We start from the raw sequence: 15,330 nt of genomic DNA on the forward strand, positions 1-15,330 counted from the left end.
CCCAGGCTGCCTCTCTCTCCTGGGAAGTTGTCGTCTAATTACAGTCAGGCTTTGGTCTCTCCTGTCCTGCTCCCCTTATCCATCTATATCTCCAGCCCTCAAAACCAACAGCAACAACAAGCACTTCAAAACAAATCCAAAAAAGTCCTCTTTCATCCCTGGCTGGTTTTCCCGTTGGTATTTCCTTCCCTCTTTGCTGTCACTTCCAAAACTCAAGTAGTCTTTGCGCTGACTTGACGTCTCTCCAAAGTCTTGAGCTTTGGTTTCTTACCGAAAGAACTAATCACCATATTAGTTCTAACAGTTCAAAAGTCTTGCCTCATATCTATCCTCTTTGATTTCTTCACTGAAAATCCAGGCCCCGTCTCCTCTTCTATCAGCAACTTTCTGCCAGACCCCCGCCCTCCATCACTCCAGCATTCATGTTGTCCATACCGCTCATTTTCTTAGTTTCGTGATTCACACGCCTTCCTTGCCAACATGCTGTCACACTGATCCCATCCAATCCTGCTTCATTTCAAAAGGTCAGAATTTTCACAAAATAAATAACACGTTATCAGTGACAGCCCTCCCCCATCCGGAGCTCAGGCTTGTGAATAAGGCTCTGAAAAGGCTCCAGTGTCTGACGTTGGGCAGAAATGCAGTGTGTGGCAGGGCAACCTGGATGAGACCCAAGAGCCGCATGATAGGGATGTGAAGCAAATCAAACAGACTCTGTCCCAGAGACGAGTTGCAGGGGGAGGAGAGGGCAGAGCTCTGCTTTATCTTTTCCTGCTTTAACAAAGTATAATTGACAAATGAAATTGTACAATATTTTTAAAATGTTTGATATACATCATGAAACAGTTGCCCCCACCAAATTAACACATCCATCATCACCTTACGTATTTACTTTTTAAAAATACAATATAATGTTACCACGGAGAAGAAAATGGCAACCCACTCCAGTATTCTCGCCTAGAGAATTTCATGGACAGAGGAACCTGGCGGGCTATAGTCCACGGGGCCGCAGAGAGTCAGACATGACTGAGCAACTAACACACATGTTACCAACTAGGGTCACCATTACACATCAGATCCTCAGAACTTATTTATCCTATAATTGAAAGTTTGTACCCTTTGCCCAGTGAGAGCCCTACTTGTATTTTTATTTTTTTGTTATTATGTATTTATTTATTTGGCTGTTCTGGGTCTTAGTTGTGGCATGTGGGATCTAGTTCCCTGACCAGGAATCAAACCCAGGCCCCCTACATTGGGAACGTGGAGTCTCAGCCACTGGAGCACCAGGGAAGGCCGGAGAGCTCTACTTTAGGTGGGTGATGAGGGAAGGCCACTCTGGGGAAGTGACATTTAAACTGAGACACAATGTAAGAAAGAAGCAGACATGCAAGGAGTTGGGCAAGACGGTTCCAGATGGACACACCAGAATTTTCAAAGCCCTGGAGTGGGAAGCAGTGTCTGGTACCCCAAGCCAAAGGAGGCATGACTGGAGGGCGTGGGTGGCTTCCGGCATGAGAAAGAAAGAAAGTGTTAGTTGCTCAGTTATGTCCGACTCTTTGTGACCCTGTGGGCTGTAGCCCGCCAGACTCCTTTGTCCATAGAATTCCCCAGGCAAGAATACTGGAGTCGGTTTAGCCATATCCTTCTCCAGAGGGTCTTCCCGACCCAGGGATTGAACCCGGGTATCTTGCACTGCAGGCAGATTCTTTACCATCTGAGCCACCTGTAGAATGAGAAGGGGTGACAGATGGCAGATGACACGCTCCTTCAGTCCTGTCAAGGAATTTGGATCTTATTCTAAATGAAGTGAGAATCCAATGTCTGGCTTTCTTCCATAAGCTTTTGCCAGATGATACAGTATTTTGGGAGGTACAATTTCACACTGTAGCTATTTGAAAGCATAGCTTGAACTGAAGAAGAAAAAACTCATCTGCTTCTGCACCAGAAAAAGGATGAAGAGAAAACTGAAAAACCAGTCAGAGTGTGGATTTGCCAACTCAACTAGACTCGTTAGCTTTCTGGAGTTTCATGGATAAGTATGCTGGTATAATTTGTAAAACTTGTAAAATAAATGAATTGTAAATGTATTCAAAGGATGGGGGCCGAGAATTCCCTGGCAATCCAGTGGTTGAGATTCCGCGCTTTTGTGCTCCCAGTGCAGAGGACATGGGTTCAATCTCTCTTGGGAGCTAAGATCCCACGTGCTGCAATGCGACCAAAAAAAAAAAAAAAACAGCATAAGAAAATTACTTTGATCTCAGGGGGTTATTAGGCACTTACTTAGGGAGCAGTTGTAGAAAACTCTTTATATGATACCGAAACAAAAAGCAGTTTTTACCACTTATTCTTTAAATGTTGAGCTGTGAATGAATGACTCAGTGTTTTTAAATAAGCGCCCAAAGTCTGTGGTAACTGATTGTTGATACTGAGCTTATCCAAGGTGGTGCAAACAGTGATTTTAACAAAGGAAGGAAGGGAGGGAGGGAAGGAAAAAAGGGACACAATGCTTTTCATCTCATTCTTATCAGCCAAGTACTGTGTTTAACTGTGTCTCAACAATGTTAAGAAACAGGCAACTGTTTCTTAATGTTAAGGAACAATAAAAAAAATACTTAGTATAAAAAATAGCATTTAACTTGTCATTTCTTCTTCTGATGACCTAATTTTTTCAAATCGGGGAAGGGCCAAATCTGAGCTATGTGATGCTCTTCCTGGGTCTTCTGATTTCCTTATGGTTTTTATTTTCAGCGCTGGTACCATCCGAGCCGGCCAGGGTTAGAAGAAAGTTCCTAGTCAATATTCTTCTTCTGTGCTCAAATTTCCCTTACAATGCGTCATAGCAAATTTTCAGAAGTTGAATCATCATGCTCTAGCATACACAACTTTGCCAAAACAGCTGCACTTTATCTTTGGAGCCCCTGCAGATAGTAAGCCCTCATATAGTAAGCCTGTAAGCACATTGAAAACTTGAGAAAAACACATCATTTTTGTAAAACAAAGTTCTGCTGGGAAAACTTTTCTGGGTGATCTGGAGAAACTCAATCTTAATATACCAGAAAATTCTTTTGACGGTGTCTATTTGGACTTTTGATGCATCCCAGAATGTTTCATGGCCCCACCCAGACTGTGCACCCCTGGGCCTGGCGAGGTTCACAGCTGCCCTCTCCCCTCTTCCCCAGCTGCCCGTAAGGCCTAACAAGGTAACAAGAATGGCCTCATTGGAATTTTAGACTGGGCTCCACTCTGGGAGCTTCTGGAGTCTTGCCAAACCAGACAGCAAAAAATTAGCCTGCAGTTCCTGACATGAGAAATTTTAGGAGAAATTGAAATCAGGAACATATGCTTTTTTTTTTTTTTCCAAATCACACTTCATAAAAGTCACAGTTAATCTTTAAATTTAGGGGAAAATGCTTTGGGGGAAGCTTTGGTTTATTTTGGTTACCCCTATCTGTATTCTTGTATTTGTTATTAATTTTGGAACATGGCTTCTTCCTATCAAAAGTAGTTAAATACAAATTAGACATTTGCTAAGATGAGAGTATCCAGAAGGTGGTGGGCTTGGAGAGAAAGCTTAGGGACTTTAGGAAAATCACTTAATGTCTCTGGGCTTCCCAAGAATCAAACGAAGGATTGTAGAAGAGCACCAAGGTGACTATGTCAGCTCCTCCCTGCTCCCCTTTTTTTCTTTTGCTGGTGAAAATATGTGAAAGAGAAAGAGGGGGATCCCCACCACCAACTGTCTGAAATGAGAAAGTTTTGGGACACAGAAGAAGAGGAGGTAGAGAGAAAGCCTTAATACTGGGCATCACGAGCAGACCCAGAGATAACTTATTTGGAGTTGTATTGTTTTTCTTAAAAAACTTACTGAAATATAGTTGATTTACAATGCTGTGTTAGTTTCAGGTATACAGCAAAGTTATTCAGTTATCATCTTGTTTTAGATTATTTTCCATCACAGATTATTACAAAATACTGAATATAGTTCCCTGTGCTATACAGTAGGTATTTGTTGGTTACCTATTTTATATGTAGTAGTGTGAAAGAGAACTTATTTTGTGAAAACAAAGATTAGAGGGGAAAAAAGAAGAGACGCCCTCACACACAAGCCACTCTCACACAGGATTCTTTTTAAACGTAATTAAGTACCCAATTTCTACCTTGCGAATGCCATGTTTCTACTCATTAAGACATAGCCACAAGGAAAAATGCACATCTATTAAACACCTGCTCAATCTGAGAAAAAAGGTCAGTAAGGAGGACAGATGTTTTTAGCTTGTCCATATTTTCTGATTTGTCTGCAATGAGTTCCTATAACTTATGCAATAATATTGAAAATATTTTGTAAGTGAATAAGGGGAAGACAGATTTGTTTTTTCATCTTTGCATCTGTCTTGTCTTCTGAAAATGGCAGGATTCCCTGGAAATAGAGATGTTTCTTGCTGTTGGTTTTGAGAATGGTAGTTAATTAATTGTAGTTGATCTTCACAGTATAGAATGAGGGTGATCTGATGTCCTCAGTGGTTTAACACTATTTAACATAAAATATTAAGGAATGACAATCAGGGAGCCATGTATCAGTATATTTTCTTAATATTTTTTATTATTCCAAATTGTAAACATTTAAACTTTTATTTATTTTCTGTTATTATAAAGGGAGTAAAATAGAATCCTTGGGAAAAATACTATCAAAGATGATAAGGATATAGAGAAGACTTTAAAATGAGAGAAACAGGCTTAAAACAGGTCTTTTATTTGAATACTGAATACATAATATTTGTACAGAGTGTGCTGGGGATGAAGTTTATTAAAGAAAAAAAAAAACCACTGGCAGAAATACAATTAAAATGGGAAAAAAAATCGAATATAACACAAATGACAAATAGATACAAGAGCATTCTATGAAGCCCGCTTAGGGCATTCTATCATCTGATAAGTTATAGTTTATAGTTTAAACTTACTCCAGACATGAGTATTTGGAACCACCATCTATAAAACATGACATAGAAAATCAAAGAGTACATCACAATTTATGATGTACATCACAATTTCATTAAAATATCTTTAATGAAATCAGAATCTAACAATTAGAAAACGGTTAAACTATTTATTAAAAAAAAAACAAAAATCCCTCAAACTAGTGTCCATATTAGAGGCGACAGTGTTTCTTGGGTAGTTTCCAACATAAAATAAGACCACACTGAACATTCCACACTGGAATTTATCTTTTCAGTACAAACAGTAGGCTTCTGGCCATTAGAGCAGAACGACTCAGATTTAGTTTTCACTTTCTCTGGCTTCTCAAAGCAGCAGTAAGACAAGTCTCAGGATCATCAAGAGGCTGGATTAAAACAAGACAGGCCAGGGGAGGTGACTCAGGAGGCGAGAGAAGGCCCACATGCCCACCTAACCTGTGTGGTACGAGACCCTGGCTTCCAGGGTGCGGCTCTGCTGCTACTCCCTGGGCCAGAGATGCTCTCAGGATCCCTGTACTTGAACTTCCCAGATGTGACTGAACTGGCCACTTAAAAAATGTTCACTAAGTGAAGGAGAAAAATCAGAATTTAATGTTCTGAGAATTTGGGCTGAACTTTCATAAGAGAAATGTTAGGAAACAAAATTTTCAATAGATAGTAAAGGCAAGGAGCTTGAAAAACTCAGCAAGGGGCAATTTTGTGTTATTATTACAATCTCAGCTACTTTCCAAGCTTGGAGTCTTGTCTTTTTAACCTGTAAACCCTACTTTGACTTTCCACCACCAAGTACCATCATTAGAACGGGACCCTCATTAGAAATCAGGCCTGTATAATCACACTTTTGTTTCCAAATCATAAACATTGTATCTAGCCACGCTAGAAAATTCGATTGAAAAGTAGAAAGCAGAAAACTTCTCATTCCATTACTACCTAGAGATTACTAACATGAAGTATTTGAAGTATTTCCTTCCTATCTTGTTTTTCTATACACAGACTTCCAAAAAATTGAGATCACACTATATTTGGTTGTTTATTCTGTTTTCATCTCCTATTTTGTCATTAATATTTTCAAACATCACTAAATGGTTTTTGAAAATATTAGATGCAATGCTTGCTCAATATTCCACTAAGTGGACAAAACAATTATTGAACCATTTCCTTACTGGTTAATTTTCAAGCTGCTTCTAATTTTTCAGTTCATCATATCTTCAACTAGACACAGAGTTGCAATAGACATCAGTCTTTGGATATATCTCATTATTTTTTTAGCATAAATTGCCAAAAGTGAAAACCTACATCAAAGAAAATGAACACATTGATAGCTTTCAACATATAAATGCAGCTTCCAAGAAGAATTTAAAATGTTATGCACAAATTTTTACTTGGGAATGTGCTTAATCTCATGGAAAGAATTACTGAGATTAAGAGAAATGTGAAGCTCCCTGTTTATCTTTTTTAAAAATATTAAGTTTTCTCCCTTAAAAACTCAAAGTAACTGTGAGAGACTGTCACTGTTGAACTCTCTAAGAGAGAGATCAGATTTAAATGAATACACTTACTGTCTCAGACAGGTAAATCCTGAGAAAAAATGAGGCTGATTTTAATTCTTTATTCTGAAAAAAGGTAATTGTGTACATGTGATCAGATACTATAGCAACACTAAGTGTATTTGATAAAAACATTCCCAGGCACATAAATGTCAGCAACTGATTGAATGGATGCTGCGGCTGCTGCTGCTAAGTCGCTTCAGTCGTGTCCGACTCTGTGCGACCCCACAGATGGCAGCCCACCAGGCTCCCCTGTCCCTGGGATTCTTCAGGCAAGAACACTGGAATGGGTTGCCATTTCCTTCTCCAATGAATGAAAGTGAAAAGCGAAAGTGAAGTAGCTCAGTCGTGTCCAACTCTTTGTGACCCCATGGACTGCAGCCTACCAGGCTCCTCTGCCCATGGGATTTTCCAGGCAAGAGTACTGGAGTGGGTTGCCATTGCCTTCTCCAGAACGGATGATGTTTGAAGGTTTTATAGTCATGCTGACTGTAATAAAAATTACTTTGACCTTTCAAGTTAAAACTGACTTCTGCTCAAAATTCAGCACTTCAAAATGACAGCAGAGGAAAGAATAGATCAAAATAGGTTTTTCTTACCTTAAACCTGCAACCAGTCCAGCTGGCATGATTTTCTTGGACCTCTTAAATCTCACCCCCATTATGGTGGCCAGGAAGAAAGCTGTAACTGAAAAACAGACCAGTGCATGAACCCCTCAAACATGTTATCAGTACTTGCTTGTGAAACAGACGGATTTGATTTCAGCTTTCTAATATAACAATGATTATGTGTTGGTACTGAGTTGCTATGTTCTTGAAAAGATAAAGTGTTCTGTCAAAATACTTTATAAATTAGCTAATCAAAAAGGTTTCTGAGTAAACAAGCATGTTAAAATCCATTACTGAAATATCTTGAAAAGAAAAAGTGTGTTTTTCTAACTTAAATTTCTATTTATAGAACACTCCTGGGAAGGCCAGGACTGTATTTTTTCCAAGTTTCCTCGGGAATACTAGGCAGTATGCCTAGACTCACAGGAGACTTCCAATAAATGGAAGGAAAAGAATCAGTTTCTAAAGTGAATCTTTAAAGTAAGACCTGATTAATAAAATAATAGTAGGAAAAGGCTGACTTTATTTTGTAGCATTTCATTTTCAAAAAAATGAATGCTTGGAGACGAAATATATAACAACAGTCTAATAATAATACAAATTCAGAAGCACACACCAGCCTTTTAGGAGCTGAACCACTATGATGAGAGATTATGTAAGAGACTAGGCCATTGATACCACAATTTAAGAACAACTTTAAAGGCAAAATCACTTGCTGATACACAAATCAACATGACTGGCAATAAAGTACATTAACTGTTTAAGTGCATATGAATAAAATGCCCAATATATGTGTATCATTTTTTAAAATATTTATTTATTTGGCTGTGCGAGGTCTTAGTTGCAGCATGTGGGATCTAGTGCCACGACCAGAAGTTCAGACCTACACCCCCTGCCTTAGAAGGCAAAGTCTTAATCACTGGACAGTCAGGGGAGCCCAGCCTTGCTTTTCTAGGTTCAATCTTAAGGCAAAGTGGGATCTAAAAGCAGTTTGTAAATTCAATAAAACAATCCAAGACTGTCTCTTTTTAGATATTTTCACAATAATAAAAACCATGCTAACGTGCATTTAGGAGGGTTAGCAGAAAATTCAGACCTAACTCCTCATTTTTTCTAATTTTATTTTCTCTTCCTAGTAACAAACTTTACAGAAATATTCTTCTGAGTCCTGGCAGCAACGTCATTACTTTTGATCGGGTCTGTGTAGAAAGGAACAAGAATAGCGTTCCATCTCCACACAAGCATTTTGCCACCTGCCAACTCACCAGTATTTCCTAGGACACCTGGGCTGGGTATTAAAAAGCTACCCCCAAGCTTTGATTCTGCATAACCAGGGAAAAAACGCCTTACACAGTGACAGCTTTACATCTCGCTTATCATTGGAGACACGGTAAGCTCCATAGCCAGCCAAAAATCCAACAAAAAGACCAGCAATCAGAGACAGAACACCACCTGGAGGGGGAAAAAAAAGTAAGGGTTCAGATAGAAAATCCGCAAATGAAGACATGCCTTTATCACTTAATGTGTGATATATGCAACACGTGGAAAAAATGTGTTTCTTCTTGGGCACTGTAACTGCCAAATCATGTATCAGCTATCCATGGACAGTTTCTAAGAAATGACTGCTTCATGCAGAACCCCAAGTACACAGCAATGGGAGGGATGGGTGTGGAGATAAAGCCTGCCTTGGAGTAGCGCTTCCAATGGCAACTGCATGATCTTAGACAATTATCTAACTTCTTTATGCCCCTCTTTTATTCCCCCTATTCTCTTTGCCTCTATTATTTCACTCTCAGGTTGTGATGATAAAAATAAGATAAATGATGTTTTCAACTCATGGAGGTAGAGGGGGTCCTTTGCAAACCAAGCAGTGGTTCTGTCCTGAATAATTAACAAAGCTTCCAGCCTTAACACATCACGACTCAGGGGTGGATCAGGACCACAATGAGTAACAGGAAAAACCCGGTCTCTGATTCAGCTAACCAGCTGCCAACCCATCCCCTTCCCCACCCAGTACCCGCCCAGTGTTGCCCCGGGCACTGGGACAGACAGAGAGGACTTCCTCTGCCCGGGGTAGGGAGCAAGAGGGTACATACCAGTGATACTGTGACTAAGACATATAGTCCCCACTTCAAGGCACTCACTCTATTTAGAATCTATCAGATTGGAATCTCTAGGGTCAAGGCACCTCTGGGGTTTTTTTGGGGGAGAGAGATTTCAATGTATCATTTGTTTTTATTGAAATATAATTGATTTACAGTGCTGTATTAGTTACTGATGTACAGCAAAGTGATTCAGTTACAAGGCATCTCTGTTTTTTAAAACATCTACAGAAAATTCAGATTGCAGCAGGGTTAAGAACCATTACAGCAATGCACATACACACACACACACCCATCCAGAAACCGAAGCCACATGCACTAGGTTCTAGCTTAATTCTTCAGGCAACAAGTGGAAGATGTCTTATAACTAAAGTAACCCTCTCCTGCCACACCCTCCAGCAACCCCAACACACACACACACACAAGCTCTCTTTTTTACCCACACCTCAAAAAATCACTCGGAGAAGTCAATAGCAACCCACTTCAGTATCCTTGCCTGGAAAATCCCATGGACAGAGGGGCCTGGTGGGCTGAAGTCCATGGGGTCGCTAGGAGTCGGGCACGACTGAGCGACTTCACTTTCACTTTTCACTTTCCTGCATTGGAGAAGGAAATGGCAACCCACTCCAGTGTTCTTGCCTGGAGAATCCCAGGGACGGGGGAGCCTGGTGGGCTGCCATCTATGGGGTCGCACAGAGTCAGACACAACTGAAGCGACTTAGCAGCAGCAACAGCAAAAAATCACTAAAAGAAGTAACTTTCAAAACCATATAGACCTGAAATTCAAGTCCTCCAATGTCACTAATAAAACAGTCTTCAAAATATAACTTCATTTTATGAATTTCTTACAAAAATAAGAAAGAGAAATTTGGGACACTGTGATTATATAAATGCATTTACCTTAAACAAACTAAAATAGAAAACTTGGCCTTTCATTTTTTCTCCATGAAAGTCTTTTATCAACTGGGTGTTTTCTCCATCTTGGGACAGAGATGAAGAGACTACTTCAGATATTATATCTAAGTATTGAACAAATTTTCTGTTGCAACACACAATATCAACATAATTCTGTTTTTTGACACTTTTGCGACCCCATGGACTATACAGTCCATGGAATTCTCTAGGCCAGAAAAGTGGAGTGGGTAGCTGTTCCCTTCTCCAGGGTATCTTCCCAACCCAGGGATCGAACCTAGGTCTCCCACATTGCAGGCAGATTCTTTACCAGCCTGAGCCACAAGGGAAGCCCTTTTGACACTATGAGTATGTAACAAAAAAACAAACTCATCTGATAATAAGTGAGTAGCCCTGAGGAGTTTAGGTCAATTATGCAACTGATATTAACAGATGAAGGGAGACCCAGACGCCCAGGCTCTGGAACGACAGGCTCTGTTCACCCAGCCGCAGGGAACCCGCCTCCTTCCCCGAATCCTCCCACCACATGCTGGTCCTCAGCCACCTGAGGACTTCATGTCCTATTTATATTATAGACTCCTCAGATGATCCCAGCACAACCTCCCACCAGGTCCTTTTGATGAAAAATCTGGTTTGGCCTCACCTCTCCGCTTATATCCCAAAATGCTTCCGAACGTCACCAGGGCTGCATAACCAAAACCAATCAGGTCCATTGGCAAGGTTCAAGTCTAAAGCAAGGGGGAAGGGACATATTTTACAAATAAAAAGAGTCTGGGGGAGCAAATGTATGTAAAAATGATGTGCATTCCACAGAATTATATAAATTAATTTCTCTAGTTCACTAAGAAAAGGGCAGCTGGATCTTCCCCCTCTCCCAACACTCAGCCGCCGTCCCCCTCACCCTCATCACTCTCAAGATCACTCAGGGAGACACCTGAGGCTGATTTTCCTTTCCTGTCTGCCAAAACTTGCTGTCCTCTCAGTTGGGGACGCCTTTCCCACTCCCCAGCAAGACTTCTGCTCTGGTTAGCCTGGTCTCCTAGCGGGGCAGTGACCCTGCCATGTTCACTTTGCACTCCCGTGCCTGGAACTTGCCCCCTTCTCCCCGACCAACATTCTCTACGCACCATCTCCCTCTGAACCTACTTTCCTTCTCAGCCACACCCCTAGCCTCCTTAACCACGCCCCTTCCCAGCCACATCCCTAACCCCCTTAACCACTCCCACCTGCACCGTCCACCTGGTCTGGAGCGTCTGCTCTTCTAACATCCCTGACCTTAACTCTATCTTGTAATTCTTTCTTTTTTGTACCCGCTCCTCTTCACACCTAAGAACAGGAAAGGGGTAACAAGGACGTGTGCTTGTTGACTGATTCCCTTTCAACGTGCTCTTTGCTTTGTTGTGAGACAGTTCTCCTGTGGTGGCAGAGACACCCACACTTGGTCCATGGGAAACCACTGAAGGATGCAATGCAATGCAGCCCTGACAGGAAGTTAACTGAGTGACCGTGAGATCCTGCAGGCCTCACAGAAGCAGCTGAAACACCCATGGGTGAAAAGTTCGAAGAAACTCCATGGAAATCCTGCCTGGAATTCTCCAAGACGTAAAAGAAGGAGTGCTGGCTACAGGCTGGACACATGGCCTCTGGTCACTAGTGGCTGCTGGACTCTGGACCATGCCCCATCCCTAAAAGGCCAACTCCCCCAAAGTGAGGGGAATAGACAGGATAAGCTCTAGAGTTTTTCTTTTTAATTATTATTCTAAGATTCCTGGCGGTGACTGCACATCTTTTTACATCTCTATTTTTCTCCCTGGGAAAAACAATTATCTTTGTATACATGAGGAATGGTATATGAGAATTTTTTGTATTTTCACAATTTTCTCACTGTTTGCCATTTAGGTTAACCTGGTCTTTAATTCTCTGCAGCAACTGGTAACAAACTCGCCCAGAAGAATGGAAAAGGAGGGTAAGCTAGCACTTACTGTGAGGAAGGGTCTGGGTTGGGAGCCCAAGGCACAGGAGGTGATGGCGCTGAAAAGGAGGCAACGATGGAAAATTCTCAATGTCTGTGGGATGAAGAATTAAAACAGGATGGTTGCTGATGCCCAAGAAGTGGTCCAGTGGGGCTGAATATAGAAGAAGGAAGGACGTGTGTTCCAAAACCATGGATAAATCATAATAAGGATGTCATTCCTGAGCAGTTACCACGTGCCAGACACCATTGTAAGGCCTTATATGTATCAACTCATTTAATTATCACCACGACCCTAGGAGGTAAGTACTATCATTATCCACTTTGCAGATAAGGCAACTAAAGCACAGAAAAGGCAAGTAGCAGCCCTGAGGTCACACAGCAGAACCAAGATAGCAGACTCAGAGAAGTTTCATTCCTAATCAGTAGTACTTCCAAAAACAAAGTTAGCTGCCAAAAGAGTGAACGTACAAGTGAGACTGAAGTTCCTGAAAGTTTTGAATTCTGGGTTAAGCACTTCTTGGCCTCGTGGCTTAGCCCACGTTGCACTGTCTTCCACCTGGAGACCTATTACCCTCAGCCCTGTGAGCACCTCACGTCCAGTCCTACTTCCTGTCTTTCTTAAGGAGCCCATCACATTCCACGGTGTATGCTTGGCTTCACCAACGTGTAATGTTAGGCTCGTTCCTTAATCTCTCTGTATCTCAGTTTCTCCATCTGTAAAGCAGGGATAATAAAAATACCTACCTCACAGAGTTGCTGCGGTGATGAAATGAGTTAACGCTGTAAGGCACTCAGAACCCATGCCTGGGACACGCTGAACACCCAACAAATATTAGCTGCTCAAATGATGATTCCTCCCTTTCACTCTTACACCCATTTTTAAGCTTGATGTGAACAAGGGCTATACTACTTCAGCACAATGAGAAATCAACTGAGGCAGGGTGATTTATGATGCAGGCATTCATAGACTCAAACCATAATATTACTGATATAAGTTGCATGTATACTCAATTACATCAATGACTATCTCTTGGGTGTCTTCTATGTGGAGGCAGCAGGAAGAGATGGAAAGCCCCACTGATGGACACAGCCCTGGTCTTCCAGGACTTCCAGCGCAGCACCGGGAAGGCCGCAGCTGCCTGAGGGAGCCCTCGGAGGAGAGGCACAGGCCCTATAACCAGGAGCTTCACCCTCCCAGGCTGGCAGCCTAAGCTTCATTCTGCGAGGAAGCAGGGACCCAGCTGGAGCCTTGAGGCCGGCAGGAGTAAAGCAAGGGAGGAGTCTGGCAAGGAAGAGTGTGTCCTACGCAGAAGAGGGACACCTACAAAAGCCTAGTGGCATGAGGCAGCATGGTGTGGTTTTAAAACGGAGAGAAGTGCAAGGGGTGTGAAAAGAGCAGGCGCTGGTGAGTAAGGGCTGGACTACTCCTGGAAGCCCTGTAAAGGGAGTATGGTAAAGATGGGCTGGGAGACTGATGCAATAAGCCAAGCAAGAGATGATGGTGGGCTGGCCTGGAGAAATGAGAGTGGAGTGAGGTGGACAGGTCAGGGGGTTGAGTCAACAAGCCCGGAGTGGGGGAGTGGGGTTGGGGGGGGGAGTAGGGAAGGGATAAGTCTCTGGCTTGGACCACTAGCGGGGATGCCGTTTCCTGAGACAGGGAAACAACATATTCAGTTTAAGATGACCAACATACAGTCAGGAAACATCCTTACATACAGAGGTGAAGTTATGAGAGAGATCACTCATCATCAGGTGGTAACTTAGGAATCTAGTTTTTTCCTTAAGTCGATCACCTGCTGTGGAAGGCTGGTTCCTTTCCCTCCTCAAAGCTCCCCAGTTTTTTCTCTGATCCTCTCTTGGGGCCCTGATGTAGAGTCACTTCCGTTGAGCTCTCTCCTCTGCACCAGTCAAGGTCCTTGAGGACTAAACTCAGGAATAACTTCTACCTTAAGATACTCTGAAACCGACCTACCCTCGGTATAGCTCTATTGCCAGGAAAAAGCCCTTCATATCCTTAGGGAGCCGAGTGTTGTTCTAAGGAGCCAAAAGAAATCTATTCTCAACTCTTGTAAGGGTTTACAGCGAAAATCCAAACAAAAGGCAATTCTCCCTGTCGCTCCTTTTCCGTTGCAGGACGGTTTGATTTGCTCAGAATCACACAGGAAAGCCAGAGGCTGCGTTAACAAGGCGGGGACGGGAATGAAGATGGTGTGCGCGATGCATCACGTGCTCCCATCACGAATGCAGTGCCCACCCCTTGGAAAGGCCAGAAAGCATCTTGGGTGCAATGCAGCAAAACGATTTACTGCTCAGCGCACAAAACTAGGTGACAGGGACCTGCCTTGTCCCTAGCCCTCCAACATTTGGAGAACCCACTAAGAGATCTCCCTAAGCTATTATATAAAAAGCATTTCCATATGCTGAGTATCAATAATTACCTACCTTTGAACTCCTTGGGGCTTGAAAGACATTTTTGAGTGAAGTCTGGGTGGTGCTGGGAAGGTTTGAAACCTTACCAAGCATTTCTGCGATGATCCAAGGGCCCCACCCCTTTCTCCATCTCTCCCTAGCTCCGGGAAAGGAGGAGGGAGGACAGGTAGGAGATTCAGGACCTTGGAAGGAAGAAATTCGGGGACTTCCCAGAAAAAGGAGAGAAGCGATCCCCGGAAGAGGAGACTCCACCCCCTGGAAAATCTTCCCGTTTCTTGGCATCGTTATCTGCCTATTTCTGCACCTTTGCATGAAAATTACGGGCAGAAAGATCTCAAGGTACAGCCAGATGTACAGCTCACCTGCAGCCTTAAGCTCTCCCCGCGGCTGAAAAGAAAAAAGTTGGGAGACAGCTAAGGGAAAACTTCGTACCTGGAACCGAGAAGCTAACCTCGCCGTCAGAGCCTTCCCTCTCTGAGAGCTCACCTCCCAGCACTGGGCGGGGCTGCTGGTTCCAGGAAGCACCGGCCCCGCCTCCGCACGCGCATGCTCAGCATCCCTTCCTCCGAAGCTCGGTCCTATCCGGCCGGGGTCCTATCCGGCCGGTGTCCTACCCGGCTGGTATCCGGCCGGTGCCCTCCCGGTGCAGCGGAGATTGTTACTTGGCTGTACCACCTGCAGTGCCGGCGCTGTAGCATCTCAGGCGGCGGCCACACCTGGTCACTCGCTCGAGATCCGGCCACTCGCTCCGGCGGCCCGGCTTTCGGTCCTGGCCCTGATCCT

The 15,330-nt window shown here is 43.0% G+C and overlaps 1 protein-coding gene across 4 annotated transcripts; it reads right to left on the bottom strand.

The window, feature by feature from the left end:
• Nucleotides 1–4,580: 4,580 nt before the first annotated feature.
• Nucleotides 4,581–15,099, bottom strand: TMEM14A (transmembrane protein 14A). Of its 4 annotated transcripts, none has more exons than XM_010863011.1 (6): nucleotides 14,980–15,084; nucleotides 12,125–12,208; nucleotides 10,786–10,870; nucleotides 8,479–8,580; nucleotides 7,120–7,207; nucleotides 4,581–5,338 (listed from the first exon to the last, which is right to left on the bottom strand). In XM_010863011.1, the coding sequence occupies exons 3-6, from the start codon at nucleotides 10,853–10,855 to the stop codon at nucleotides 5,299–5,301; spliced, it is 300 nt and encodes a 99-aa protein (XP_010861313.1). In that variant the 5' UTR covers nucleotides 10,856–10,870; nucleotides 12,125–12,208; nucleotides 14,980–15,084; the 3' UTR covers nucleotides 4,581–5,298. The 4 variants fall into 4 exon arrangements, with proteins under 4 accessions (XP_010861313.1, XP_010861317.1, XP_010861316.1 ...); XM_010863015.1 differs by having other exon boundaries at nucleotides 4,732–5,338; nucleotides 12,125–12,173; nucleotides 14,980–15,099; XM_010863014.1 differs by having other exon boundaries at nucleotides 4,732–5,338; nucleotides 12,125–12,268; nucleotides 14,980–15,063.
• Nucleotides 15,100–15,330: the final 231 nt, after the last annotated feature.

This window comes from Bison bison, unplaced genomic scaffold, assembly GCF_000754665.1.
Source record: "Bison bison bison isolate TAMUID 2011002044 unplaced genomic scaffold, Bison_UMD1.0 scf7180017864487, whole genome shotgun sequence".
In the NCBI taxonomy this organism is placed as follows: Eukaryota; Metazoa; Chordata; class Mammalia; order Artiodactyla; family Bovidae; genus Bison; species Bison bison.